Below are 27,402 nucleotides of genomic sequence, written 5' to 3'. Positions count from 1 at the left end.
CTGGCCGGGCTCTCGGCCGGTGCCCCTGCCGGGGGGCAGCTCGCTGGCTGGGCACGCGGGCCGCGCGGGGCAGATGCCGATTGAGATCGTGTGTAAAATCAAATTTGCCGAGGAGGATGAGAAGCAGAAGGAGAAAGAAGAAGGGGATAAGGAGAGCCTGATTGAGGAGCCCGCCCGGCCCCGCTCCCGGGACCTGGCCGCCTTCGCCAGCGCCAGCACGCTGCACGGCCTGGGACACATCTGCCGGTCGGGGCGGCTGGGCGTGCGCCAGACCCTCTGGGCGTTCGCCTTCCTGGCCTCGCTCGCCTTCTTCCTCTACCAGGCAGCCAAGTCAGCACTGCTCTACCTGGAGCACCCCCACGTCATGGCCCTGGACGAGGAGGCCATCCGTGAGATGGTCTTCCCCGCCATCACCATCTGCAACATCAACCGCTATCGCCACTCGGCACTCACCGACGCTGACATCTTCCACTTGGCCAACATGACCGGGCTGCCCCCCAAGGACCGGGATGGCCACAAGGCCACGGACCTGCTCTACCCTGACCCCGACATGGCCGACATCGTCAACCGCACCGGCCACCAGCTTGACGACATGCTCAAGAGCTGCAACTTCAGCGGCGAGAACTGCTCCTCCCGCGATTTCACTGTGGTGAGTGCACGCCTGGCTCAGCTTCCCCGGGGGCCCCTGCCGGCGCGGGGGGCACCCGCCCTGCCGCACCTCACCGGAGCAGGGCTCCCTGGCTCACTCCGGCTGCTGAAGTTTGCATCTCTGTCTGTTTGAGTTTCCCTCCAATTTTCACATGGAGAGAGAGCGAGGATCCTCCGTGGGAGCTCTCGGTAGGGCTCTGCGCCGCAGGACCGGGCTGCCGGCAGGTCCGTGCCAGAGGGGCTCGCAGGCAGGAGCTGGGGCGGGGGAGCGGGGCTCAGCGGTCCCCGGGGTGGGTGTGCAGTGGGCAGGGGGAAAGCGGTGGTGTAGAGACCTGCTCCAGCCTGCCCTTCCCCCTGGGCTGATGTGCTGTGTCGCAGGGTGCTTTGCACAGCGAGAGTGGATGGGGGGGGGGGGCTGAGACCCCTTTGCACATAGGGGAGCACTCCTGCGTTTGGGGGGGATTGGTGCTAGGATGCGTGTGAATCCCGGAGGCTGCCAGCACTGTATACGCGTGTGTGCACACACATGCCGAGCGGTGCCACTCCCGAGGCATGGCTATGGCCAGGCGAGCGGGGGGCTGCCCGCTCGCTGCCCGGGGCTTGCGAGCAGGGCCTCTTCCCAGCAGCGCCCTGCCTACCCAGGCAGCGAGCTCCCGGCCGGGCGCCGCCGGCATGCAGCTCTCGCTAATATTGAGCCTGGAATCACAAATCCCCGCTGTGGTCTGGGAAAATAAATGTGCTGAACGGGCGGAATACCTGATGGGACCCTTTTCAGACCGTAATGACTCTGGAAATGAGCCGCCGCTCTCCTACGGCTGCCAGGGGCTACTGCTCGGCTGGCTCGCTGCGCTCCCAGGAGCAGTGCTGCCAGCCGGAGCCCGCTCCGTGCCGGAGAGGGAGATGCGATGCCACGGGCTGTGCGGGATGCTGGGGGGGGGAGACGAGGCTCCATGGGGCTGGAAATGGCTGATGCAGCATGTCCTGTTTCACTTCATGCCCATCGGTACAACAGCTGCTCGCTGCGCAGGGTGATGCTGTCCCTGGGAAAGCGCCGTTTTGGGGGGCCTGCCCTGTGTGTGGGGGTGGTGTGGGGCACTGCAGTGGATTGGGAAGGAGCAGGGGGCAGCGGGAGAGCAGCCCCACTCCTCATGGGGTTTTGCTGGGCTCTGTGCCTGCTCTACGCCGGCTGCCTGAGTTTGCTGGGGAGAAGTGCGGTTCAGCGGGGCTGGGAGCAGGGAGCTCTGGTGCCGGACAGTCCTGCACGTGGCTCGGCCACGCTGGCTCCAGCCCCGGGGTCCTTCTGGGGGATCCTGCACAGCTTTGGCTTGCGGTGGAGGCAGCGAGCCCAGTGCTGTGCCGGGCAGCAGCACGGCATGGCAATGGGATTTGGCGTGTGCTGAGCCGCGCTGCGAGGCTGGCAGGGCAGAGCTCAGGCGGATGGAGCTGGGTACAGGCTTCCCGCAGCGTGGACACGGTGTGTGGCGTGCGCCGTGTTGCGTGGCAGCGGAGGGTGACTGCCAGGACAGTCATCGAGACCTGGTTCCTCAGTGGGTGGCTGCACAGGACCAGCTGGCCTGCCTGCCTCAGCTGCCTACGGGTCTGCCCTGGGGATGCCCGGGCAGCTGGGCTCCGGTGTACCAGCACTGTGCACTGGAGCAGGTTTCAGTCATGAGGATGGTTAGTGCCAGCTGACCCCCGGCCGCTGACCCAAGGAAGGGCAGCCCAGGGCTGCTGCAGCCTCCACCCCCCTGTCCCCAGCTCAGCCCTCCAGCCTGGCCTTTGAGGCATCAGCAGAAAGGGGTGTCCCCATCACCTCTCACTTGCCTGGAGCAAAGGGGTGAACTTGGGGCAGCAGAGGCTGCAGGGCATGGGTGTGGGGAGGGATGGGGGCAGATGTGACCTCCCTCTGCCGCATACCATGTCCCAAAGCCTTGCCAGGCAGCAATGGGACCTCTCGAGGCATCACATCGTTTGCAGCTGGAGCCTCCTACTCCCATTCCCCGAGACGAATCGGTCCCTCGTGCTTCCTCCTGGGAACGATTCAAACACAGCGCAAGCTGCTTGGCAGGCAGGTTGAGTCCCAGCTGTGATGTGTGGGCTTGGGCGCTCCCGTACCTCCCAGCTGTGGCCCCGACGCAGGGGCACCCAGGCTGCCCTGCACCCAGTCGTCATGCGGCGGGGAGCTCCAGGCTTCATCGGTCCCAGTCCTGGAGCCCCATGTGTGCCTTTATGTTCGGAGAGCTCTTGTACCCCCGCTGCAGTGGGTGGATACGTGAGTCACAGCATGTCCCAGCAGTGATGGAGGGCTCCCAGACTGCAGCACATCGCAGTGGGGCAAGTGGCCTGGGGTCCCAGGACGCCCAGCCATTGATGAGCAGCCCCTGGAGCAGAGGTCACGTCCCCAGGGATGCTGGAGAAGGAAAAGAGCTTTTCCTGCAGCCGTGCTTGCAGGAGTCCTTCCTTCCCTCTGGGCACGAGGTGGACTTCATCCAGAGGCTGGAAGTTTTACAGCACGAGGGTGGCCAAGCCGTGGGGCCGCTGCCGGCCAGCTGCCTGCTCGGGAGCAGGAGCAGCGCCGAGGCTGGAGCGTGTCCCCTCGCACTGCCGCTTGCAGCCTGTGCTCACACGATAAATAACTCGTGCGGATCCTTTAAGTAAGAGCCGCGAGTGGTAAATGATCTTCTCCTATTTAACGTCACAAATCCACATTCTTTATGGGATAGCAAATTAAGAAACTATGGGGGAAAAAAATCCCCAGCGTAAGCATCTTCCATGTAATAAAGCCCGGCTGGGCTGTAAATCTCCCCACGCGGCAGGGACAGCCCTGAGCTGCAGCAAGGCTCCCCTGCAACCCTGCTGACAAATGTGCCCCCTGCGTCGGCTACCGGAGGGCTGTGCCGGAGCCCCGGCGAAGCCTCTTCCGACCCCTCGAAGCTGTGCCGTGCTCTGCAGCCCCCCGATCCCTGCTCTGCTCGGGGGTGCAGGGCTGGGCTGCCCCTGCCCGGTGCCCACCGGCACGCTGCCCGGCGCCTTGGGGAGGGCGGTGGGTGCGGAGCCCTGCCGGCTGGGTGAGCACAGCTGTGGTGCTGAGGGCGCGAAGCGTGCCGTGCCGGTGCGGGAAATCAATAGCGCTCTTTACGTGCCATTAAGCAGGAGGCTGGGAAGCATCCCCACGGGGCTGGGGCTCTTCTATGGCAGGTGGCTTGCGCCTGCCCTTGCCACCGTGCCTGGCACCCCAGTATGGCCACAACCTGAGGCTGGTGCTGGCCACGTCGGGGGGGCGGGGGGCACTGTGGGAAGGGAGAGCGGTGCTTTGGGGACAGGGAGGATGGGCAGGTGGGGTGGGCAGGGGTCTGGGGGTCACGGGAGGAGGTGTGTGGAGATGGTCCCCCCTGGCTGGCAGCAGCATCCCGCCTGCTCACCGGCAGTGACTGCCGCAGGAGGCTCCGCTCATGGCCGGGCGGGAGCCCGGTGCCTTTTTCAAAACCACATCCCCTGTCAAAAGCCTTTTGTTTCTGATCTGTGGCTGCCGAAGCCAGTCCTGCCAGGGCTGGAGGCTGGAGGGGAGCGGGGAGGTTGCTGAGAGCTGGCAGCGCCTCTCAGAGCTGGCACCGGCCCCGGCTCTTCAGGCAGGGTCTCCCGCCTGCCCTGGACGTGGGTGGTGCAGGGGATCTCCCCGGCACCCCATGCAGACCCTGGTGGGGGGGAAGCCGAGACAGGGGGAGCATCCTTGGCTGCACCCCACATGCACCCCAAGAAATCCTGGCTGGAGGCAGCAGGCTGTTGCCCCTGCCTCCTCCCAGCAAGGCTCTGCCTCCATCCCCCCTGCAACCCGTGCCGCTCCCGACGCGGGGACTCTCTCTGACCTTTCTGCCAGAACTGTACTTAATAAATGTCACATTTTCAGCCTATTTTTACTCTGGGTAAAAGAGCTGGACTCGTTGCTCCTCGCCTGCCCTGCCCCACCTGATGCCTGCTCAGCCCCCGGTGTTCGCCCACCCTGTTTCCCTCTCCCCCTGTGCAGTGCTGAGCGTGCCCTGGGGCGCAGGGGGCTCGCCGGGTACCCCTCAGCCGCTCACTGGGCTCCAGGCACTGCAGGACCTGCCCTGGCCAGGGCACAGAGAGGCTTGGCGCCAGGCAGTGCCGTAAGGGTCCCAACGCAGTGTCATCCCCGCTGGAGGGTGGCATGGCTGTGGCTGTGGTGGGTGTCCTGCTGCCCATGGCAGGGGCTGACTGGGCTGAGGCTGGCAGTGTTGGCGTCCAGGACAGCCTGGAGCATCCCTCGCCAATCCCATGCCTGTGAGCTGCCCAGCCGTGCCCATCTGGGTCACTGTGCTCTCTGCTCACCAGATCCATGTCCTGCATCCCCAGCCCAGTGCCTGAGACACCTCCCCAGGGGCTTGCAGCCCATCCGGAGCCCCCCATCCTCGCAGCCCCGCCGCTGTGCTTGTGTCCCCCCGGGTCTGTGTGCCAGGTGGTGCAGACATGCCGAGGGTTGGTCGTGCTCCCGTCCAGAGCGGCGGCAGCAGCAGCTCCGGTGCTGTTACACATGAGCTGCCCGGGCACGGCTCGAGGCACTGTTTGTGCCAGAAAACGGGGGACTTCAATGCAATTCGTTGCCATTTAATTTTACACAATTCCTGCTGCTTAATCCACGGAGAAATGCTAATTTATACAATTCACGTCTAAAAATAAATGTCAGTCCAGCAGCTCCCAGCAGCGGGTAGCTGCTCCCACCAGCCCCCGCCAGAGCCTTGCGTGGGGACCCCAGCCCGGAGCCCACCCCGCTCCCAGCCAGCCGGGCTGTTGCTCCTCGCCCCATGGTGCCTGGGCTGCAGCAGCACATGGGTGGATATGGGGGTGATGAGGATTTGGGGTACCGAGGTGGGACAGTGAGGGACTGGCTGAATTTAGGGGTGTTACCACAAAGCCCCTCAGCACGGTGGGTCTCGGGGCAGCGTGGCAAGGGGACACTGGGTGTCCTGGCAATCCGGCTGTCTTTTGGATGGCTGGGGAGGTGTGAGGAGCATGGGGCTCCTGAGGCGTCTGTGGGACCCCCTCTCCCCGGTGGTTTCCCCCAGGAAAGACAAGCTCAGCCCCACATGCAGCTGCACCCCGGGCTGTGGCTGGGGGTGCACAGGGCAAAGGGCTGGTGTGGGGCCACCTGGGCTGCACGTGGAGGGTCCGGCCGGGGGTCAGGGCAGCCTCCGCCTGGCTGGCATGTATTAATTGGTCACAAAGCGCCATTAATGAATGTGGGAGTGGAGGGAAGCGCGCACCCTGCCTGCCTGGGGAGCAGGGATGCATCATTAGGTCCCTAAGGAGGCTGCTCTGCAGGGGACAGGGAGGGGGTCGGATCCTGCGGGGAAGTGGGCCCGTGGCTGGGAAGAGCCCGTGCTCAGCTCCCCAGACCCCCTGGCTCTTGCCCCAGAACATCTCCATACCCCGCTGTCCTCCTCCTCAACCCCACCAGCCCTTACACCTCGCCCCCATCGCCTCCCCTCTCCCACCCCTTTGCTAGGCAGACCCCATGCCACCCCCATTCGAGGGGGGTGGCACCGGCACCAGCAGCGACACCGGCGAGTGGGTGCCGGCGCAGCGGGGTGGGCAGGGAGGGCCGTAGCCATGGGTGCTGGCTCCCCATGGGTGGGGGCCGAGGTGGGGAGCAGGGGGGTGTGGAGGCGACGCGGCGGGGGAGCGGAGATGCTGGAGGAGCCGGCGGCTTTCCCACCGTCTCCCTGATTGAGATCGGATCACTGTGAGCATAAAAAAGCTCTCTTCATAATTATATTTAATGAATTGACTTTAAAAGCTCTTACGCTCTTATCTGGGTAATTTAATATCACACACTTAATAAGCCTGTCTCCGATACAGGGGGGAGCCAGCGGCCAGGACGCCCGCGCCTGGTGTGGCTCCCCAGGGACATGGGACGTGCCATGAGGCCGATCCCACACGCTGGGCTGGGTGGATCGGGAGCACTGCCATCCCCCGGGACCAGGGCACCCGTGGGGGTCTGTGGAGCAGTGCCCCCCCAGCGTTGCTGGCTGCAGAGTGGGGTGGGCGCCTCGGGCAGCTGTGGGAAGGATGGGGCCAGGGCACCCATGGGGGCTTGGCCCTGGGAGTGGGTGCTTGCTGGTGCATGGGGCTGCAGGGCTGTGGGGCCATGGGGCAGTGGGGACACAGGGCTGTGGGGCTGATGGGGTGCAGGGTGACTGGCTGGGGGTGGGGGGTGTTCGTGGGGTGCATTGTGGCTGGCTGGGCATGGGGGCTCTGGGCATGGGGCAGGGCTGACTGGGGTGCAGGTGCCCTGTGCCAGCAGCATGGTTGGATGCCATGTGGCACTGTGGCTGGCAGGGCATTGCCGTGACCCTGTCCTTGGTGCCAGTGTCACCCGTGGCAGGGGTCCCACAGCCGGGCAGAACTGGGGGCAGCCACGGGGCAGAGTGCACCGCGGGTCCCAGTGCCGCGATGCTGTTGGCTCCTTGTGTCCCTCCGGCTCGGGCCACCTACCCACCTGGGGTAGCCGTGGGGTGGCACGGGGGTAAACGAAGGCTTGTCACCACGATCTCTGCAGCTCTGCCCCCCCAACTCGTGCGCTGCCAGCCAGGGTGCCGGCTGCCTCCCTGCAGGCAGGCATTGCTGCAGCCCCGGCACGAGTCCTGGCCCCCCCACGACCCATTGGTGCGTGCACGCGGGCGCCTGCGGCGAGCCGGAGGGGCAGGCTCTGCCATATGGAGCTGGGGGGCCCCAGGGACCACAAGAGCCTGTGTGCAGGCTGGGACTGGGACCTGTGCCCTGTGGCCGTGGGGGCAGCCGCCAGCATCCCCCGCACCAGGCACTCACTGGGCAGTGGGGTGGAAAGCCACCGGCCGGGCTCGTGTCCCCTGCATGTCAGGGCCAGATCTGCTGGGAGCTGGCCAGTCCCCCCAGCCTGGCACCACATCCCCGGTCACTCCGCGCTTTTGGGTCCCTGATTCCCACATGATGGAGGATGGAGTGGCACCTCCCAGCATCCCTGCCTGTGCTGCCCCAGGACTCGCAGCAGGGACAGGGAGGGTGACAAGGACAGGGTGTGTGACACTGGCCTGCAGCCAGCCATCCCCCAGTGCCGGGGTGCCTGGCAGTGCCGGCTGCCGTGCCGGCACTCGGTGCCAAGGCCAGGCGGGCTGGAGGGAGGCGCGTGCCAAGGCGGCGGGGCGGGGGACGAGGACACAGCTGCCACCTGGCCCTGCGGGGGGGATGGGGCAGCCCCGGGCGGCGCGGGGACCCCGGGCTCCCCGCCGGCGGCGTGGGGCACGGGGCAGCCGTGCCGGGTCTCCCTCCGCGGGGGAGCGCCTGGAGCAGGAGGTTTACGGAACTGCACTAAGTGACGCAAATGGTTTGAAGCCCATAAAGAGAGACGGTTTTATGTAAGACGACTATATAAAGCTCTGCTGTTCTGCCATTGATGAGATATAGGCCTTTATTTATAGAAGGCAATGTTTGCGGTGCGAGCGCTGAAAGCCAGCCAGGGACCCGCAGATAGGGCGTCGAGTCATTTCACATGCAGCTGCCGTCGACACTGTTCACACATTAAAGAAAAAAATTAGCAAGTTTGCAGCCAGTCAGGTGGAAAAAACAATAATTGTCGAAAACCGTATTTCCCCCTTTTTCCAATAACAAATAGCTGGAACGCTGCTGGGGAGGCTTGGGCTTGCGCCGGCCAGGCTGGGGGATGGAGCGGGCAGGGGGAGGCAGCCAGGGGCGGGAGGAGAGGCCAGGCAGGGGATGCCAGGGCTGCTGCCAGCACCCAGGGGGCTGGCAGGGGGTGGATGCCCCTGCCTGGGCATTTGTATGTCCAGGACTGGAATAACAGGGCCTGCGGGCAGGGACGATGGTGCCGGCAGAGCAGCATGGCCATGTGCGTGCTGGGGGCTGGGGGGGGGGGGGGGAGGCAAACATCAGGAGCATATGGCTGAAGGTGCTTTTGCTGCACGGGAGGCTGCGGACCAAGCCCCGCTGGGTTTTCCTGCCTGGCCTGGCAGTGCCTCTCCCCGCCTGTGCACACAGGGATGCTCTGAGGTTATTTCTTTGCCAGATGTGGCTGGGTTTTTACTGGAGAGCAGGCAGCGAGTCCCTGTGGTCAGAGCGCCCTGCCAAATTTTGTTTCATGCACGAAAGGAGGAAAAACTTCTTATGATTAATTGTGCAATAGGGGAGAACATGCATCTCTCTAACCTGCTCCTTGCCAGTCACTGGTCTGCTCTCCCAGGCGCTGCCCTGACACGCAGCCGGGGAGGAGGCGGCGAGCTCGTCCCCAGGGCACATTCCCTGCATGGGCTGCACCACAGCCAGGGTGCGAGGGCAGGAGGGTGCCAGCACCTCTGCCACATCCTAACTCTGCAAGGGCTGTGAAGGGGAGGAAAGGCAGCCAGGGCTTCACAGCAGGGGAGCAGAGTCAGGCTTGTGCTTGAGCAGCCTCCCTGCAGCTCCCCGTGCTGTTCTGCGGGTGGCTGTCCCCTGCTTACACTGCAAAACCTTCCCTCTGTGCTCTGAGCCGTGCCCCGGTGTGCTGCGCCAGCAGCAGTTGCAGGCAGGGTGCTGCGGCCCTGTCCGCCCACCGCTGCATCGCCGTGCCGGCAGCACGCGGGAGGTGAGGACGGCCCCGCCGCTGAGCTGGGGCACATGGCACTGTGCGGCTGGTCTGGGGTGGGGGGGCTGGACCTGCACCCCGACCCACTGGGACTCAGAGCTCCCGCATACGGCTGCCCTGTCCCCAGGAGACATCGCTGCCTGCATGGCAGGTCCTTCCCAGCCACCCTGGCGGAGGCACCCCCAGCTTGCCGTGCCCCTCTCCGCGCGCAGATGCAAGCCGGAGCGCGCTTTGCACCTGAACGGCCGTTAAGCGCCGGCTAAGCTCAACAGGTTTTCTTCCAGCAGAACAAAAGGTTCCCTCCTGATTGCAGCGCCGGGAAGGCGAGCACAGGAGGATGGAGGGAGGGAGGCAGGGAAGCCAGAGTAGCTGGAAGGACCTGTGGGTGCTGTGACCCAGTGGCACGGGGGTTGGGGACCCCTCTCTGTCGGGGAGCTCAGCTGGGCTGGAGAGCCGGGCTGGCCTCTGCCACGGTGGCTGGGCAGGCAGGGAGCAGGGGCTGGGGGCACCCACTGGCCCGCTGCTGGCCGCCAGCCCCTGGGATGTGCAAGGAGAGGAGGCACACGCCTCATCAGAGCAGAGCCCCTGATTAATCACTAACTGCCGGCCCTCCAGCCAGCAGCTCATTAGCAGTTTAATTCCCGGTGCCCGACGCACTGGAGGGCTACGTGGCTCTGATTGAGCTGACCGCGCTCGTCTGGGCAGCTGCAATCAGGCTGCGGCCCCCGCCCCGGTCACAGGCACAATTAGTGGCCGTGTCCGCCGTGCCCTGCGGTGGGCTGGGCAGCGGATGCTGCAGGTACTGTGGGTGATGCAAGTGCTGCCGGTGCTGCAGATGCTGCAGGTGCTGTGGGTGCTGTGGTCAGGCACGGATGAGGCACATAGGTGACAGTGGCTGTGGAGGGCTGGTGGGCAGCCCTGGGGGCAGGAGCCGTGCCCATGTCTCCTCCCGTATCCGGCTGTACCCTGGCTGTGCCCAGAGCATCGTGGCCACCCCGGTGTCACAGGGCCAGGAGCAGCTGTCAGTGGTGTCAGCAGCCACGGCGAGGGGATCTCTCACTAGTCTGTCATCCCTGGGGGGCCGTGGCACCCTGCACATCCCCGTGCTGTCCCGTCCCTCCGCCACCTGCACCTGCACCCACAGGGTGGCAAAGGGAGGGCTGCGGGTGGTACCCGTGTCCCTGCCTGCACCCTGGTGTCCCTGCCACCACCCCAGGCTCTTTCCTGCCCGGGCCGGGGCTCAGCGTGGGGGACCCCTCCGGGGATGGGCTGGGGGTGCTCACCTGGACCAGGGGAGCAGGGCAGGGGCAGGAGGGAGCTGGGTGCCCCCGGACAGCAGGCACCGGCCGTGGATGCTGCCCATGGACCTCGTACCCCATCCTGGACATGCAGAGGTGGGCACACTGCAGGACGGTGTTTGCAGATCGGCCACCCCCCTTTGCCCTCCAAACCCTGCTGTGCCCTTCACTCCTGAGCTGCCATCCCCGCAATTTTTCACACCCCGAGGAGGGAGGGAGGGACTGCGCGGCAGAGGGAAGCATCTCCATCTGTCTTCAATGCTCTGGCGGCTGGAGCAGGGCAGGGCGAGGGCCTGCGGGCATCCCCACTGTGAGGGGCAGGGAGGTGAGGAGGGATGGGGTGCACATGGGGGCAAGTGGGGGGCCATGCTGGAGCTGTGACCCCCACGGAGGAGGCATGGCCAGCACAGCATCTGCTGCTGCTGCCCCCGGGAAGGGCACAGAGCCGCCCGCCTTCCCGGGCAGCGCAGGACCAAGGGCACTATGCAAATCCTGCCGAGATTGATGCAAGTATTAATTATGTCCCGGACAGGCAGGTGCTGGGTGCTGCAGCTGCTCGCACAGGAGAGATGGGTTTGCACTGGCAGTGTCTCCCCTACGCATGTCCCCTGGGTCCCCAGCCTGCTCCCACCACCCCACTGTGCACCACGCTGTGCCATGCCAGGCCAGCCCTGCTCTCCCAGCCCCGTGGCACTGCCCAGCCCGGGCGGCGAAGCCGTCACCGAGCGGGGAGGCGAACAGACCGAGGCAGGAGCAGCGCGAGCGCTGTCAAGCAGCCTGGCGTGCCCGGCTCTGAGGTCCTGCTAATCAGAGAGTGTCTGCAATTACATGTGCTAATTACGGGCAGAGGTTCACAGCGATTCCTGCCCTGCCGGCACAGCGCCGGTCGCACCGGGGCGCATTGCTCCTGCACAAGGACAGGAGTGGATAACCAGGGCTGCTCAGCTGGCTCTCCCTGCCCAGGCACAGTGCATGGCAGCCCTGCCCAGCTCCATCCCATCCCATCCCTATCCCATCCCATCCCCATCCCATCTCAATCCCCAACCGATCCCCATCCTATCTCAGTCTCCATCCCATCCCATACTGGACATGGGTCCAACGTGCGCGGTGCCGTCCTCGGAGCCCCTGCACGTGCGGCTGTGACAGCCGCTCCGTCCCCGGGCGCCTGGCTGATCACGTCTCGGTGGAGTTGATTTTCAGAGGGAGTTTTTCTGGCTCTGGCCCCCCTGCGCTGCGGCCGCTCTGACATCCTGTTTCCTTATCACCTGACATGACCTTAATTAACTCCCTGGTCTGATAACTCTCTGGGCTTCTCCTCCAGGAGCTGTATCTCGGCATCGTGTCCTGCCTCACCTGCACAGGGACTGCTGCACAGACTGCACAGGCAGCCTGGAGCAAGAGAGGGAGGGGGCTGCATGGTGCAGGCAGGGCTGGGCAGGGATAGCTGGGGACACTGGGGTGACATGGAGGGGATGGGGCAGATCCGCCCGCCCGGGCAGATTGAAATGCCAGCACCGATGACTTTTGTAGCCACTTTATCTCCCGCACTCGGCAAATATTGGCGGAGGGGAGATGATTCAATAGCGAGGTTTGCAGATGGGAATCTCGGTGTGTAATCCCTCCGGCTCCATACCATGCAGCAGCTTGGCTGCCTCCGCTGCAGCCGCCGCTCGCTGAGGCCGAGCCTGGCACAGGCACAGCCCAGGGCCAGCGGGGCTACTCCCAGCACCTCCTCCCCACGGACTGGTTCCCAGCACGGCACTGGTCTGAGCTTCGCTGCGTTGCAGCTTGCGTCTCATCCTCCGGCACAGGCAGCTCAGGCCCTGGAGCAGGGTCCCTGCTCGTGGGTCCTGTCACTCAAATGCCACCAGACCTGTAGGCAGCTCTGCTCTGGCAGCATCCGGGGTGACGCCATGAGCCCTCCAAAAAGCAAAGGGTGCAAAATGCTCTCAGCCGGTCTCCTCCCAGCTCGCAGCCACACAACCCTCATCCGCACAGCTCCTAGTCCCCAAAACCTTAGTCCTGCTCGTCTCAGGGGCTCAGCTCCCATCCCCAGGCCCCCAGTCCAGGCAGCGGGTAGGACGGGAGGCCAGTTGTTCCTGGGGCATCTGTGGGCAGGGTGCAGCTTGTCCCCTCTGCTAATGCTGCCTGCAGACACAGTGGGAATTGCATTTTCCTGAAGCTGGGCATGCAGTGGAGACCACGGGCATTATGGAAAGTGTGTACTGATACTGCTGCTCACAGCACGTGGTGTATGGGCTGCTGCAGGCAGCACATGGTCCTGGGAATGTGGTACTGGCTCCAAGCAGGGGGAAGGGGAGACGGTCTGAAGGGCAGAGGAGATGGGAGCTGCCAGTGCTGCTCCCCAGTGTGGGGGAGGCAAAGGGGGCATGAGAAGGAGTCCCCCAGCTGTAGGGGCAGGTTGTCCCATCCCATCCCTGCCAGGACATGTCCCTGCTCCCAGAGCAAGCCCCAGGAGCTGGGAGGAGCCAGGGGGGACTGGGGTGCTCCTGCAGATGCTGAGGACCAGCACGAGGACAATGTGGCCCAAGCATCCAGGAGGGGCAGGCACCCCGGGAGTCCTGAGCTCCCCCCAGCCCATTGCTGCCTGCAAGGCAAGCAGAGGATGGGGATACGGGGATACAGGGATACAGGGGTACAAGGACACAGGGATACAGGGATAGGGGCCATGGCGTTGTCCCTGCCCACTGGTGCCTATGCCTCCTCCCCTGCCCGGCAGCCCCAAGGAGGGAGCCCTCGCCAGTGCTGGGGCGCAGGGGCTCTGTCGATCAGCCCCTCCGCTCGGGAGCACACGGGCTGGGGAAAGCCAGCCCCTATCATGTTTGTTCCATTGATTTAGCGCCGCAGAGAGGGTTTAATCAGCCTTTAGCCTGCACGCTCCAGCATTAAGAACAAATCCATTAGCCACGAGATAACCACAAAGGGTTGCACAGAGGCTGGATGAGGTCCCAGCGCCTTCAAGATGCAAATTGGCAATCAAAGATCAAAGCCGCGCAGCTCCCTAATCTCTACTAAAAGGGCTCAGCTATTAACGAGCCCTTTCCTGCTGGCCTGTGATCACCCCACTTCACTCGGGCTCCCCGATGTGTTGGCAGGTTACACCATCACCCCGACCAGCCCCCCGGCCCCCGCGGCCCCCCGAGCTGGCCCTGGGGAGGAGGGTGCAGCCGGGGCTCGGGCTGTTTGTTTGCGTGTTGTTTCCTTGGGTTCTGACATGCTGGGGTCAAATTCGTGTTGGCGGAGAGAGTGGAGCCCCCAGCATTGTCGGGGGCTCAGCGGCTGGAGGGGAGAAGGGGAAGAGGCAGGAGCTGGGATGGAGCAGGGCCGTGGGGGAGCTGTGCAGGGCTTATGCGGTGACTTTGGGGATGGGGGGGAGATGCTGGCAGGCAGCTCCCCCTCCCGCTGCTCAGGGATTTAGCCTGGTTCAGGCCCTGCCTGGCTGCACCAGGTGGCTCAGGGCAATCCCCGCCAGCCCCAGGGAAATCAGTGCTGGGGAGCGTGGCAGGGGGGCAGGCAGCAGGGCGTGGGTGAGGGGCCAGGACAGAGCAGGGTGCCTTGGGGCCAAATTCCCCTTTTTGGGGTATTCCTGTCCACCCCAGTCACCCTGGGGCAGGGCGTGCACGAGGCCCCAGCTCCCACAGCCGCCCTGCCGGCTCCTGTGCAGTGCTGGGGTCAGGCTGCAGGTTGGGGGCTTCCCCCTGCTCTCTGCCTGGCCATGCTGCCTGCGGTGGCTCCACGCATGGCCGTCCCAGCAGCCCCGCGAGTCCCGCACCGTGTAGGAGAGCTGTGAAGCCGCCGAGCTGTGACAGGAGCCGCGCTGCCAGCACTGTCAGCAAAACTCTGGCAGCACAGATGTGTGCTCTGCTCAGCCTGATCCGGCTCAGGGACCAGCATCCCACCGCACCCCGCTGCGATGGTGAGAGGATGGGTGAGGCACCCTGGGACAGGTGAGCAGGGGACCCATCAGCCCTGGCCGCGGGGAGCAGAGGGACGTGCCCGGCTCTCCTCCCATCCAGGGATCCGCTCTGCCGGCTGCCACTCGGCGAGGTACTGCTCTTGGCTCTCACAGCACCCCCAGGCAGGCAGCACAGCCTTGCAAGAGGAGCAGGCAGTAAAGCACTGGCAGCACCTCAGCCAGGGTGACAATAAATCTTATCAGTGTAAACCCATCTGTAGGCAGCAGGATAACCCCTGTGACAACCTGGCTAGCACTGAGGCTTCATCTGCACCGTGTCAGTGCTGCGGATTTACAGATAAATGCCGTGGCTGGAGGGACCGTGTCTGTGCCGGCACCTGCCGGCTCCCGGGAGGCAGCCCCCCTCCTGCCTGCCCCGGCCCTGCGGCTGCGGGAGCTGCCAGGGCCAGGCCAGGGGTGACCCAGCGACATTGGCCATGGCGTGGCCAGTGGGACGAGCAGACAGCAGAGCTGGTCTGGCACCCGGCAGGGGAGCACCTGGGTGGGTGAGGATGGAGGGAGGGTGACATGCAGGGCGAGGTGGCATTGCCCTGCCTGCTGTCCCGGCCCTGCTGTGTCCTACGTGCACCGTCCCACGGAGCCCTGCGTCCTCCATCCACCCATGGGGGCATGGGCATCGCACAGGCTGGACCACCAGAGCACGTGTGCGGGGGCAAAGACCAGGAAATGTGTGTGTGACACTGGCAGTGTGTCCCCGCGGCTGTGTGATGGCGCCAGGCGTGAGCAGTGCCATGTGTGAGACAGCACACGCTCGATGGTTGCAGTCTGTGTGTACAGCCCTGTGGGGGGGCTGCGTGTGTGTCCCCGTGCAGCCGCCCCGCTCCGGCTGGGAAGCGGGGGGGACATGTGCGTGCCAGGCGTGGGGTGCTGGCGTGTGCCCGCCGGCGCAGCGGGCCTGGCGGAGGCTGCCGAGCGAGGCGGGCTGGCAGCAGCCGCTGCCCCAGGCCAACGCTCCCCAGCTCAGCTCTTACATCTCCTGGCGGCGCAGCCCGCGCAGCCGTGGGAGCAGTAATGAGATGGAGCAGCAGAAGGACGGCGAGATAAGGCTGCCTGCGCTGCCCCAGCAGATTAAACGCTGGGATTAAGCAGGCGGTGCCAGCTCTGCTGCCTTTTTATCTCGCTGCTTCTCCCCTCTTATTCTCCCGCAGTCGATAGTGAACGGTCTCTGAGCTGTCAGCAAAGGAAATTGCTTGTTAACCCTTTGGGGACGGGCAGCGCAGCACTCCCTGCACTGGTGCTTTCAAAGGGAAGCGGTCCCCAGGGACGGTGCTGCCTGGAGAGCTCTGCCTGGAGAGCAGCGGGGACTGCGGTGCTGCGCGCTGCCTCCCCGCAGCGCCCCAGCACACGAAGGGGAGCGAGGCAGGGCCGGTGGCACCCGGGATCTGGTGCCATCTCTCAGCCAAAAGCCACCAGCATCCAACCAGCATCATGCAGAGGCGCTGCTGTACCTGCAGGGCTGGGGTCCCTGCGGGGTGACAGCAGCCAGAGAGCAGAGGCTGCCTGAGCTTCCAAAGGAGCCCCGGGGACCCTGCGTACCCCACTTTCGGGTATCCTTGATGTTCCCTGCTTTCTCCAGCCTGCAGGATGGGTGGGCTTAGTGCTACATCTCTGCTTGAAACCACAGGGCTGGGGAATCCTTCCCTGGTCCTGGGGCCAAGTGGCACAGCTGTGTCTGCACAGCACCGTGCATGGCGCTGGGTCTCCTCCAGCTGCCAAGAGGAGCCCGCTACCCAAAACCGTAATTATTGCTCTGTCTGTGTGTGCATGTTTTGTTGGGTTTGCAGCAGCAAGGCTGGGCTGCAGCCCATCCCAGTGCTTATCCGTAGCATACTGTGCTGCGTGCCCGGGGGCAGCGTGCTCGGCGTGGGGGTGTCTAGGGATGGGAAGCCGGCTGGAGAGTGCCGGAGGGGTGCACTGAGCAATGGCAGGATTGCCGCTCAGCACAGTCCAAATGCGGGCCAGGGAGCATCTTAGCAGCTCAGTGAGCTCGCTCTGGCGTGTTTGGGGGTGCAGCTTTGGTGCACCTTTCCCCTGGGGATCCTGAGCTCCTCCTGACTCTGCCCCACAGCTTTCCCCATCTCCCTCCCAGGGGTTGCAGGAGGCAGAAACATGGGGCAGAAACCTCCTGCAACCCCAGCACCTGACCCTCGTGCTACTAGAGTAGGTAGGCAGCACGCTCAGCATCTCGGAGAGGCATGCCGGCTGCTGGCAGGGTGAAGTGGGCTTCCCCAGCTCCCGCTCCCCTGCCTCTCTGCACCCCTTCCCTGTGCTGCAGCATGCCTTCCCCCTCCGCCAGCAGCCCCGGCGCTTCATCTTCTGCAATTCCCTTGGTGTTGGTTCCTTCACCTGCCCAGGTGACCCTTTTGGTGGATGCTTTAAAGTGCTTAGTGCAAGCAAACCTTATGAAACCACAAGCTGCCAGGAGATCTGCAGGGAGCAGGTTAGCCCCGGACGGGGCAGCGGTCCCAACCTGGGTGGGATGCTGACCCACGGCTGCTGTGGGATGGAGAGAGCAGAGTCACGCCTCTGCATGGGCCAGGGACCTCAGCAGAGCAGTGTGCGAGCCCTGGGCAGCCGGGGCTGAGGAAGCTGCCGGGGAGCTGGAGCAGATGCCGAGCCGGGCTGCGCAGGCGAGCAGAGCCTGAATCAAGAGAGGAAACCAAGAGCGATTGGCACGTGCGGGCTGGCAGGCTGGAGGCTGCGAGGGGATGGGATTGCTGTTTATAAATACATCAAGGGAGTAAACACAAGGGAGGGAAGAGAGCTATTTAAGCTAAGGGACAATGCTGGCACGAGAATAAATGGTACAAACTGGCCGTGAATAAATTTAGGTTGGAAATGAGGAGCTGAGTGAGATTCTGGGACGAATTCCCCCCAAGAGCAGTGGGAGGGGAAAGCACAACTTTACGATGGGACTTGTTTTGCTATCGGAGGCAGCTGTGGGCTGCCATGCCTGCGCAGCAGGGCCAAGAGGTGAGGACCTGGGGTCCCCAGCCCCTCACCTCCGTGTCACAGCCACCCTGGCTCTGTCTGGCACCGGTGGTACAGCCCCCTCTGGCTCCCGGCTTGGCCGGTGCAGGACTCCTGAGGTGAGGGCTTGCAGGGAGAGCTCCTTCCCTGGCACACGAGTTTGGGTGTGCTGTCACAGATGCTGCTCCTGAAAGCAGGGTGGTGCCAATGTCCCCCTGCCTTACTGATGTCACTGGCAGCACTGGGGCAGATGCACTGGGAAAGTGTCCTGGCCCGTGCATGCCGTGCATTCCTCTGCCACGCATTGCATCCCTGTGCTCCCAACCTGCCAGGAGCAGGGAGCCCTGGTCTGGATCCTGCCCGCTCCCGGGGACACGGCACTGCACGCTGGCCCCAGTGCGGCAGCCCGGCGGTGTCGTGCTCACCGTGCCTGGTGCTGGGGCTCGGGTGCCTCCTGCCACTCTGCCCGGCTGGCAGTGCAGCCCACGGCACAGCTGAACACTTGGTATTCCGGCAGCGAGCCTGCTTGGCACGAGAGGGGCTCTGCCAGCCCCACGCGCCCACGTCTCCGCTGCTGGCTCAGGCCTGGCCAAGGGGGCTCAGCTGGCACGGGCTGGCCTGTGGCACAGAGAGAGGCACATCTGCCGTAGCAGGAGGAGTCCCGGCCCCTCCGGGACGTGCCTGCAGCATCCCCCGGCCCCGCTGCCACCCCACTGCTCTCTCTTCTCCGGGGGAAGTGGGTTGGGGTGCCGCGGAGGATGCTCCAGAGCTTGGCCCTTTGCAGCCCTGCTCAGCCCTAGCCCCCACGAGCAGGGCTGCATCCCGCTGGAGCGATCCCAGCAGCTCTGCGTGGGGCGGGCGGCTGTGCCGAGGGGCTGCCAGTGTGGGGGATGGTTGTGCCGCTGCTGGAGCTGGGGTTGAGCCAAACTGGCACTGTTCCCCAATCCCTCCTGGGAGCAGGGAAGGGAAATGGTGCGACCGTGCGTGAGAGGGGACGTTTGCAGAGGTGAAAACATCCCACTGGCTCAGAAAATTGCTGCAGAATCGGGCTTGAAATGAGTTGAAATTGCTGAATCCAAGCGGATCTCATATCCCGGGCAGTTGCAATGCTGGCATCAGCGCTGCGGCTTCCCTCCCAAGGCACCCAGGCGGGGCCTGGCCGCACCGCGCGGGGGGAGCGGGCTGCTGGGGATGCGGCGGGGGGCTCCGGCAGAGCCAGGCGGGGGGCAGGAGCAGAGCGGGGGGCAGCATGCATGGGCATGCTATCGTCCCAGCTCTGCCAGTGTCATCCCAGTTTGGCCCCAGCTCCTGCGCCCTGTCTCCTGGCCAGGGGCATCCCTGTGCCTCCAGCTGCCTGCACTCACTCAGGAAGCAGCATTTCCAGTTTTGGAGGTTGCTTTCCTTTACACCACAGCCCTGCCCATGCTGATTTGCTCTCTGGGCTGGGGTACCTGGAGATCACCCTCAAGGTTACCCCTGGACTGGCACCCACACCAAGCCCAGGGTGGGCAGCATGCTGGTGTCTTCCCATCCCTGTCCCCATCCCCATCACACCCCAGTGATGACTGCTCTCAGTGGTGTCTATGCTGGGATGCTCGCTCCCGCATGGTGTGCCCGTGCCCAGGGCCTGCCTGCCAGCTGCATGTCCCAGCGGGGACGTGGGAGCAGGGCTGGGTGTCCCGGGCGTGCAGGAGCAGGACCCACCAGCGCTGCACGTGCCGCAGCTCGTTTCCCTTGCATGCAAACATTTGGCTGGAAGCTTAGTGCGGCCTCTTGTCTCCTCGGAGCAATCAGGATTTGTCGCTGCTTGCAATGTTTAACGTCGTCTTCCAGAGGCTAAATACCGTGGGGAGTCGTGTAAGCCGCGGAAATACCTGCGTGAGCTGGGATCAGCCGGAGGCTGGCACAGTGGGCTGGCAGAGGCGGGGATGGGGGACCGGGAGTGCATGGGGCTGGTCCTCGTGCCCCCAGTGCTTACAGGTGGGCTGGCATGAGCGGAGGTGAGGATGCTGGGGGCCAGAACCTTGCTCCCATGGGGCTCCCCGCAGCAGGGGGACAGAATGGCAAGCCCCAGGGGGGTGGAGGGGACTTGGGGGGGCCCCAGAGTTGTGCGGGGTGGGGAGGAGGATGCCAGGGCCCCCGGCGATCTCTGGCTGGGATCCGCCTACCGAGGCACAAGCAGCTATTTCTGTCAAGGTCAGCGTGTCTCCACGGCAGAGAGCAGGGAAATGAGGAATCATGTCGAGAAATTACCTCCCTAATGGGGTCTCCCCTGCACGTGAGCATGGCGCGGGGATGCCAGCGTGCAGTGGCTGAGCGGGGAGACCAGCACGTGGTGTGGGAATCCTGCCACCCCAGCCCCAAGGCTGCAGCACCTATGGGTGCCTGGCGAGCGGAGCAGGGTGCCCCAGGCACTGTCCCCAGCTGGACACATGCGCTCCAGCTCTGCAAGGCACTTTTCTGGGTCAGCTGCAGGGAGAAAAATCATGTTCCTGATGCAGGCATGCTCTCCTCCGCCCTTCCTCCTCCTCCTCCTCCTCACGCGCTCCCTGTTATCTAATTGGGTTTGTCATGTTGGAAAGGCAAAGCCCTTCAGGACTGTGCTGTGCTCTCGCCAGCACAATTTCACAGCTGGCCTCGGCACCCTGGCAGCCGACAAGTGAGTAACTCAGCTGGGCGCCACGGGCACCCCTGCCCTCCCCATGCGCCCCTGGAGCCGTGCCCGCCTGCCTGGGGCTGCAGGGGACGGGGGACAAGGCCACCATCACCGCTGGACCTTCTCCTCCAGTCCTGCCCAACACTGGTCCCTGTCCCCGAGCCGTTTGTCCCCACGTGCCCCAGCCTCTGCATCCCATCCCCATCCCTCGCCTGGCTCCAGGGTGATTGCGATGCTGCCTGGAGATGTCTGAACCGACATGAGATGGAAGCGTTCAGAGAAATGACATTTCCTCCAGCCTGGGAAGCTCATCCTCCGTTTAAAGAAAACTAATATAAAAGCTGCCCTGGTGTGCAAGGGGCTGATGGTATCAGGCTGGCAGCCTCCGGCTCTTGGAGCCACAATAAATCTCAGCAAGGAGCCGAGCCAGCTCGAGCAGCCCCACGCAGACGCGCCGGCACGGTGGCAGGGGGGCCCAGCCGTGTCCCGGGGATGGCGCAGGGACACGCAGGCTGGAGGGGAGAGCTCGGGGTGGGGTGACCCACTGGGCTGGTCCCGAGGGTGCGGGGAGCTGGGAGCCCGCGGCGGTGCCCCTGCCCACACCGGCGTTGTGCCGTGGCGGGGACGGTGCCAGGCCCGGTGCCAGCTCTGGGGCGTGGGGCCATGTGGGCGGCCAGGGCTGCTCCCCAGCCTTGCCTTCACGTCCCCAGCGAGCTGAGCTCTGCCCCGGGGGAAGCACCGTGACCCCGCAAGAGCCCTTGCTCCTCCAGCGAAGCAAGCAGCAGCGCAGGCACCCCGCGGCGGGCGGGATGGCGGCCGCCCTTCCCCGGGGCGCACCGTGCCGGGGGGCCGCCCGCTCCCCGCCGCCGCGCCGGGCCGGGCCGGCCGAAGGGGCGCCGGGGCGGGCGGGAAGGCGGCCGGGAAGGCGGCCGGCGGGGCCGGCGCTGCGCGGCGCGGGCGGCCGGAACGCGGGGCCCTGCTGCCCCCTGCCGGAGCCCGGCCCCGCCGGGCCGCGCACCCGCCGCGCAACGGCCGCCCGCCCGGCGCCTGCCGGCAGGCGGGGCCGGGGCTGGCACCCTGCGTGCCCCGGGGCTGGGCGGGCGATGGAGGCGGGGTGGGAGGGAAGCGCCCTGCCGCCCCTGGCACCGGCGGTGCTGCCTCTGCTCACCCACCTTGGTGCCTCTCCCGTTCCCTGAGGCCAAACCCTGCTCCTGACCTGCCGGCCATCCTCCTGCGCCTGTCAGCCTGGATCCCGGCCGGGTCCCCGGGACGGCTGCAGAGTCACGCCGTGCTCAGGCGGCAAGGCTGGCAGCGTGGATGGTGCTGGGAGTCACTGCTGAGGCGAGCAGGAGCTCCCCTCTTTCCAGTCCCCCCTTTCACTGCTGCCCTCCTCCTGCCTGGCTGCCATGGGGCAGCAGGGATGCTGCCCTTCACAGGGGGCACGGCAGCGCTGGCTCGTCCTGGGGTTGCAGAGGCTACGGGACCCCTCCCAGGGCCAGCCCGCTCCTCGGCAGGGCTGGTGCCGAAGGCGGGTGCCTGGGAGTGGCGGCAGCGGGAGATGAGAGGCTGCCGGGGAGCGCGGTGCTGAGCTTTGAAGGCACCCTGACAGGCTGTCGGGCCCTGCCAGCCGCGCTGACAGCCTGCTGCAGAGGCACCCCCCCACCGCCGTGCTCTGATCACAGCCTCGCCGTCACTTCAAAGCGCCCGCCAGGCTCAGGTGGGCTCCCACGCAGCCTCCCGCCCCACGGCTCTACTTCTCCTGCCCCACGGCTCTGCTTCACACACCCCACAGAGCCCAAATCCACTGGGGTCCCCAGCTCCAGGGTGGGAGATACCAGGGTACAGCATTGGGGACTAAGGTACCCATGTGGTGCCAAGCAGCGCTGGCAGGAGGTGATGGCCCCCCAGGCCTGGCACTGTCCTGCCTCTGTGGGGCAGGGCCCCCAGCCCCAGAGCAGCCACGGCTGGGGCCTCTGGGGGTCCACGCAGGGATCCAGGGGGGCTGCAGTGCCAGGGCAGGGGACAACGGGGACGAGCCGGGGTGCAGCATCCCTAGGCACAGGGCTCACACAGCGTAGCTGGGACAGGGCACCACTGTCCAGACACGGGTGCCCACCATCCTGGGGCACTGAGTGCTGCTAGTTTACCCTGCCTGGGGTAACGCAACACACACCCCCGTCCCAGCCCGGCTCGGGGAGGAATTTTCCATTCCCGAATGGAGGTTGGGGGAAGGCGTGTGTTTGCAACAGCCCCCTCCTCTCCCTCCCCTCGCCCGTCACCGGAGAAGCTCGGGAAGGCGCTTGCCACGTTCGTCTCCAGGAAGGTGCGGAGCAAAAGCCTCCCGGGAGGGAGAGCTGCCTGGAGGGGACAGGGGACCCCAGGCAGCCTCAGGGGCAGCCTGCACCCCACTTTCCAGAGGAGCCACCCTGCCTGCAGCCATGCCACTGCCCCTTGCCTGCTGCCAGGACAGGGAAGCCCTGGCAGCGGCTCAGGATGGCAGCGCTGCCCAGCTCACCGTCGGCGTCCTGCGAGCCACCAGGATCCCCGGGCTGCACTACATGTGCACCCGGCCGCAGTCCCGCCTGCGCCGCCTGCTCTGGAGCCTGGCCTTCCTGGCCTCTGCCGGGCTGCTGGCCACCGGCGCCACCGACCGCCTGCACCACCTGCTCTCACGCCCCGTGCACACCCGGGCACGCCTCGCCTGGGCCCCCCAGCTCCGCTTCCCGGCCGTCACCCTCTGCAACCCCAACCGGGCACGCTTCCTGCGCCTCACCAAGCCCGACCTCTACTCGGTGGGGCAGTGGCTGGGGCTGGCCCAGGAGAACCGCTCACTGGTGCCTGAGATGCTGGCCGTGCTGGGGGAGGACCGGCGCGCGTGGCTGACGCGTCTCGCCAACTACTCGCGCTTCTTGCCGCCCCGCCGCTCCGAGCGCACCATGCAGAGCTTCTTCCATCGCCTGGGCCACCAGATTGAGGACATGCTGGTGGAGTGCCGCTTTCAGGGAGAGCGCTGCGGCCCCCAGCACTTTGCTCCCGTGAGTCCCCTCCTGGCAGGGGCAGGACAGCTGGGCTGCCCCATGGGTGCTGGCAGTGATGCTTCATCCCCCTCCAGCAAGGGCAGAGGGGTGGCAGTGGGGGGCGGGGGAAGGCTTAGATGAGCCCTTGCAAGGGTCATGCACCTCCATGGGATTGGAAAGGGGTCCCTGGACGTCATTCAGCTTGCAGAACACCCTGCCAGATCCCTGACTGCTCCCTCATCCCCCCTGCTTTCTCCATCCCCAGGTCTACACACGCTATGGTAAGTGCTACACCTTCAACGGGGACCGGAGGAACCCACGAGTGACCCGCCAGGGCGGCATGGGCAACGGGCTGGAGATCATGCTGGACATCCAGCAGGAAGAGTACCTGCCTATCTGGAGAGAGACCAGTGAGTGGGGCCGTGGCGCGGGCAGGGCACGGGTGAGGAGGGAGGGCTGCTGGGCAAGCAGGGCACCCTGGGGGGGCTATGGGGCAAGCAGGGCACTGGAGGGGTGGTGGGCCCCAGGGTGCAGGTGCTGGGTGGGTGCAGGCGTGCAGCCCCTCTGTCCTTCCCCTGCAGACGAGACGTCATTTGAAGCTGGCATCCGGGTCCAGATCCACAGCCAGGACGAGCCGCCCTACATCCATCAGCTGGGCTTCGGTGTCTCGCCTGGTTTCCAGACCTTCGTGTCCTGCCAGGAGCAGCGGGTAAGGCAGGATGCCCCACAGCCCCTGGGGAGGTGCCCGCAGGCACGCAGCCTGGCACAGCCCTGCAGCGATGCCCCTCTCCCCCCGGCAGCTCACCTACCTGCCGCAGCCGTGGGGGAACTGCCGGGCCAGCGTGCAGGGGGAGCAGACGCTGCCCGGCTACGACACCTACAGCATCGCCGCCTGCCGCCTGCAGTGCGAGAAGGAGGCTGTGGTGCAGAGCTGCCACTGCCGCATGGTCCACATGCCAGGTGAGGGGTGGGCATGACGGCGTGGGGGCACCCCGCTGCCCCGATGGTCCCGCCCGGAGCTGCCCCGGCCCCCTACAGCCTGCACCCAAAGATCACCCCTGCCCCGTTCCTCTGCACTCAAGTGTCCCTCCCACCACATCTTTCTCCACTTGAGAGTCCCTCCGGCCCCATCCTTCTGCACCCAGGAACCACCGATCCTCTCTGCACGCTGGGTCAGCCCCTGTCCTACCCTCCTTACACCTCCAGTCAGCCCCTTCCCTGCCTGCCTTACACCCAGGGGCCACCCCTGCCCCAGCCAACGTGCACCCAAGAGCCACCCGTCCCCATCCCCTCTGCACCCAGGGGCCACCCCTGTCCCACTGCCTTGAGGGGAGCAAGTCGAGGGCAGGGGGCAGAAGCGGGCCAGACTCCCACCCTCCCAGCCAACCAGCTGCTTCTCCGCAGGCAACGAGTCCATCTGCTCCCCCAACGTGTACATCGAGTGTGCCGACCACACGCTGGGTAGGTGCGGCGGTGGGCGGGTGGCTGATGGCCGGCCGGGTGCCCCCGGGGAGGGGGCCAGGGGGGTGCAGCCATGCCAACGGGTGCGTGCCCCCAGACGCAGCGGTGGAGGACAGCCAGGAGCGCTGCAGCTGCCCCACGCCGTGCAACCTGACACGCTATGGCAAGGAGATCTCCATGGTGCGCATCCCCAACAAGGGCTCGGCGCGCTACCTCGCCCGCAAGTACAACAAGAACGAGACCTACATCCGGTGAGCCAGCAGTGCTGGGGTGTGCCGGGGGGTGGGCAGGGGGCTGGGGACACTGGGGACCTGGGGGACCCCCACACCACTCCTGGCAGTGTGAGGGGAGCGGGTCCTGGCACGTGCGGTACCTGCAGCATCCTCTACTCAGGGGTGGCTGCGACTAGAGCATCTCCCCGACCCATCCGTGTCCTCCCAGCCCTCCTGCCAGCATCTCCCCACCTCACAGTCCCTCCCGACCTGGGACATGCCCCTTCCATGTCCCCACCCCACCAGCCTGAATAACTCACCGGGGCCCTGGGAGCATCTGGGAGCTGGGGGGCTAGGGGACAGGGTCACGAGGTTTGGGGGGCAGTGGGGGTGGGAGGGCCAGTGACCATCCCTCCTTGCTGAGCACTGTGGTGTCCCCACAGGGAGAACTTCCTGGTGCTGGACATATTCTTTGAGGCGCTCAACTACGAGGCCATTGAGCAGAAGAAAGCCTACGACCTTGCTGGTCTTCTCGGTGACTGCCCCCACCTTCCCCTGGGACCCCGAGGCGCGGAGCTCTGGGTCCCAGCCCAGGAGGGTATAGGGCTGGCTGGGGAGGGACCACATGGGGCGGGAGCTGGCCACAGCCTGGCTGAAGGGTGGCATGCTGCTGGCCGTCCCCTGTGCCACATGTCCCCTGCTCCTTCCGTCCTGCCGCCCCTGCTCCAGTGACCGTGCTGTCCCCCTCTGTCCGGCAGCCCTGGCACTGCCCGCAGCCCCGCTGGCCCACCCTGGGCTCCCAGTGGGCTGCACAGCAGCTCCCGGTGACCATCTCCCCCTCCTCCTCCTCCCCAGGGGACATCGGGGGACAGATGGGCCTGTTCATCGGTGCCAGCATCCTCACCATCCTGGAGATCTTGGACTATGTCTATGAGGTGCGCTGAGGCCTCGGGGCTGTGGCTCGGCAGTGGGAGCGGGGCCGTTGCAGAAGAGGTGCAGAGCAGGGGCTGGGCTCCCCAGGGAGGGGGTACTGTGTGTGGCCACCCCAGAGGGCTACCTACAGCCCCCAAATCGGGGAACTCCCAGCAGGAGGCAGTGGGAGGAGGGCGGGTTCCCCAGCATCACTCGGTGACCTGAGGACAAGGAGGGTGGCAGGCAGAGGTGCTGTCCCCACTGTCAGCCCCGCGTCCCCTGGGCAGGCAGGGGAGCAGGAGGCCGGTCCATGCAGGCCGGGGTGCCCACACGCGGGGTGCTAACCCCCTCCATCTGCACCCAGGTGATCCGGGACAGGGTGAGCCGGGTCCTGCGCCGCTCCAAACCACCCCTGAAGAAGCCCTCGGGCAGCATTGCCACGCTGGGACTGGAGGAGCTCAAGGACCAGGTACCCCGCGGGCAGGGGCTGCCAGGGGGCTGCGAGGACAGGGCCTGGGCAGCGTCCACCCCCGCCCCAGGAGGAAGGGACATTGTCCCAAGAGTGAGGGACAGCACGGCTCCGCGTTTGGTGACCTCAGGCTGCAGAGCTGGGGCAGCCCTGGGGTGGCAGGGAGCTGGGTGCCTCTGGGGGGTCTCCTGGGGACAGGCTATGCTGGGTGGGTGGGTGGGGGACAGGGTGCATGGGGTCTGCACCCACCCCACTGACTGCCATCCCCGCAGAGCCCCTGCGAGACGCTGGGCCGGCATGTGGAGGGTGCCTACAACGCGGGCATCCTGCCCAACCACCACCACCGCCACCACTACCCTCACCAGGGCGTCTTCGAGGACTTCGCCTGCTAGGCCAGCTCGGGACTGGGGGGGGGCAGCCCCCTGCCACCCCCCTCCCCACCGTCCACATGGAGAGGGACTGCAGCATTGGGCGCAGTGGGCACAGGCCCCTGCCTCCCCCACCCCACTGCTGGGACCAGCCATGCCGTTCGCCCCCCTGGCAATGCCGCCGGAGCTGCCTCGGCACCGGCACCGGAGTGGTCCCCCAGCCCTTTTGCCTGTCCCCTCCGCTTGCCCCCAGCACACGGGCTCAGCCCCGTCTCAAGCACACGGCGTGGAGGGGGATGGGCACACTGGGGGGGCTTGGGGGAGCAGTGGGGTGCAGAGCAGAGGGGCCCTGGCAATGCAGAGCATGCAGGGGGTAAGCTGGGGTTCCTGCGAGCCCCTCCAAGCCCTCCCCTGCTGACCCCTCCTGGGTGGGGGTCTCTGCCCTGCATGGTTCCCCCCAGGAGAGAGATGTGCCTGGAACAGCTTCTCCCCACCCCAGGGACCACCACCCCCCCACCTTCCTGCTGCAGGGCAGGGCAGCATTGCAGGGCACCCCTCTGAGCCGCACGGCCCCCCGGCCAGCCCAGGGACACCCCACCTGCAGTCACACCTGCATGGCACCACCCTGACCCCCAGCACCACCACCACTGTGACACCCCCCCAAACATCTGCCCGCCCTTCCCCAGCCTCATGCAGCCTGCCAGGGCTGCAGCCCCCCCCGTCACTGTTCCCAGCCAGACCCCTGCACTGTGACCCCCCCAC

General features: G+C 65.9%; 1 protein-coding gene across 1 annotated transcript; it reads left to right on the top strand.

Annotated features, from left to right (window-relative positions):
- ASIC4 (acid sensing ion channel subunit family member 4) lies at window positions 1-26,867 on the top strand. The gene is made up of 10 exons (XM_082312552.1): window positions 1-649; window positions 23,484-23,628; window positions 23,800-23,927; window positions 24,019-24,178; window positions 24,623-24,679; window positions 24,777-24,930; window positions 25,335-25,426; window positions 25,747-25,826; window positions 26,168-26,272; window positions 26,545-26,867. Exons 1-10 carry the CDS (start codon window positions 74-76, stop codon window positions 26,662-26,664), a joined length of 1,617 nt encoding a protein of 538 aa, XP_082168678.1. The 5' UTR covers window positions 1-73; the 3' UTR covers window positions 26,665-26,867.
- The last annotated feature ends 535 nt before the right edge of the window (window positions 26,868-27,402 follow it).

This window comes from Platalea leucorodia (genome assembly GCF_965183815.1).
Source record: "Platalea leucorodia genome assembly, chromosome: 5".
NCBI classification, from domain to species: Eukaryota; Metazoa; Chordata; class Aves; order Pelecaniformes; family Threskiornithidae; genus Platalea; species Platalea leucorodia.
Note: the sequence above shows the minus strand (reverse complement) of the source record. Positions and strands in the feature narration are given on the sequence as shown.

Coding starts and splice junctions, on each gene's coding strand:
- ASIC4 (XM_082312552.1), top strand. CDS start 74: ATGCCGATTGAGATCGTGTGTAAAATCAAATTTGCCGAGGAGGATGAG. Junction 24,680..24,776: donor GTGTGCCGACCACACGCTGG/GTAGGTGCGGCG, acceptor GCGTGCCCCCAG/ACGCAGCGGTGGAGGACAGC. Junction 26,273..26,544: donor TGGAGGAGCTCAAGGACCAG/GTACCCCGCGGG, acceptor CCATCCCCGCAG/AGCCCCTGCGAGACGCTGGG.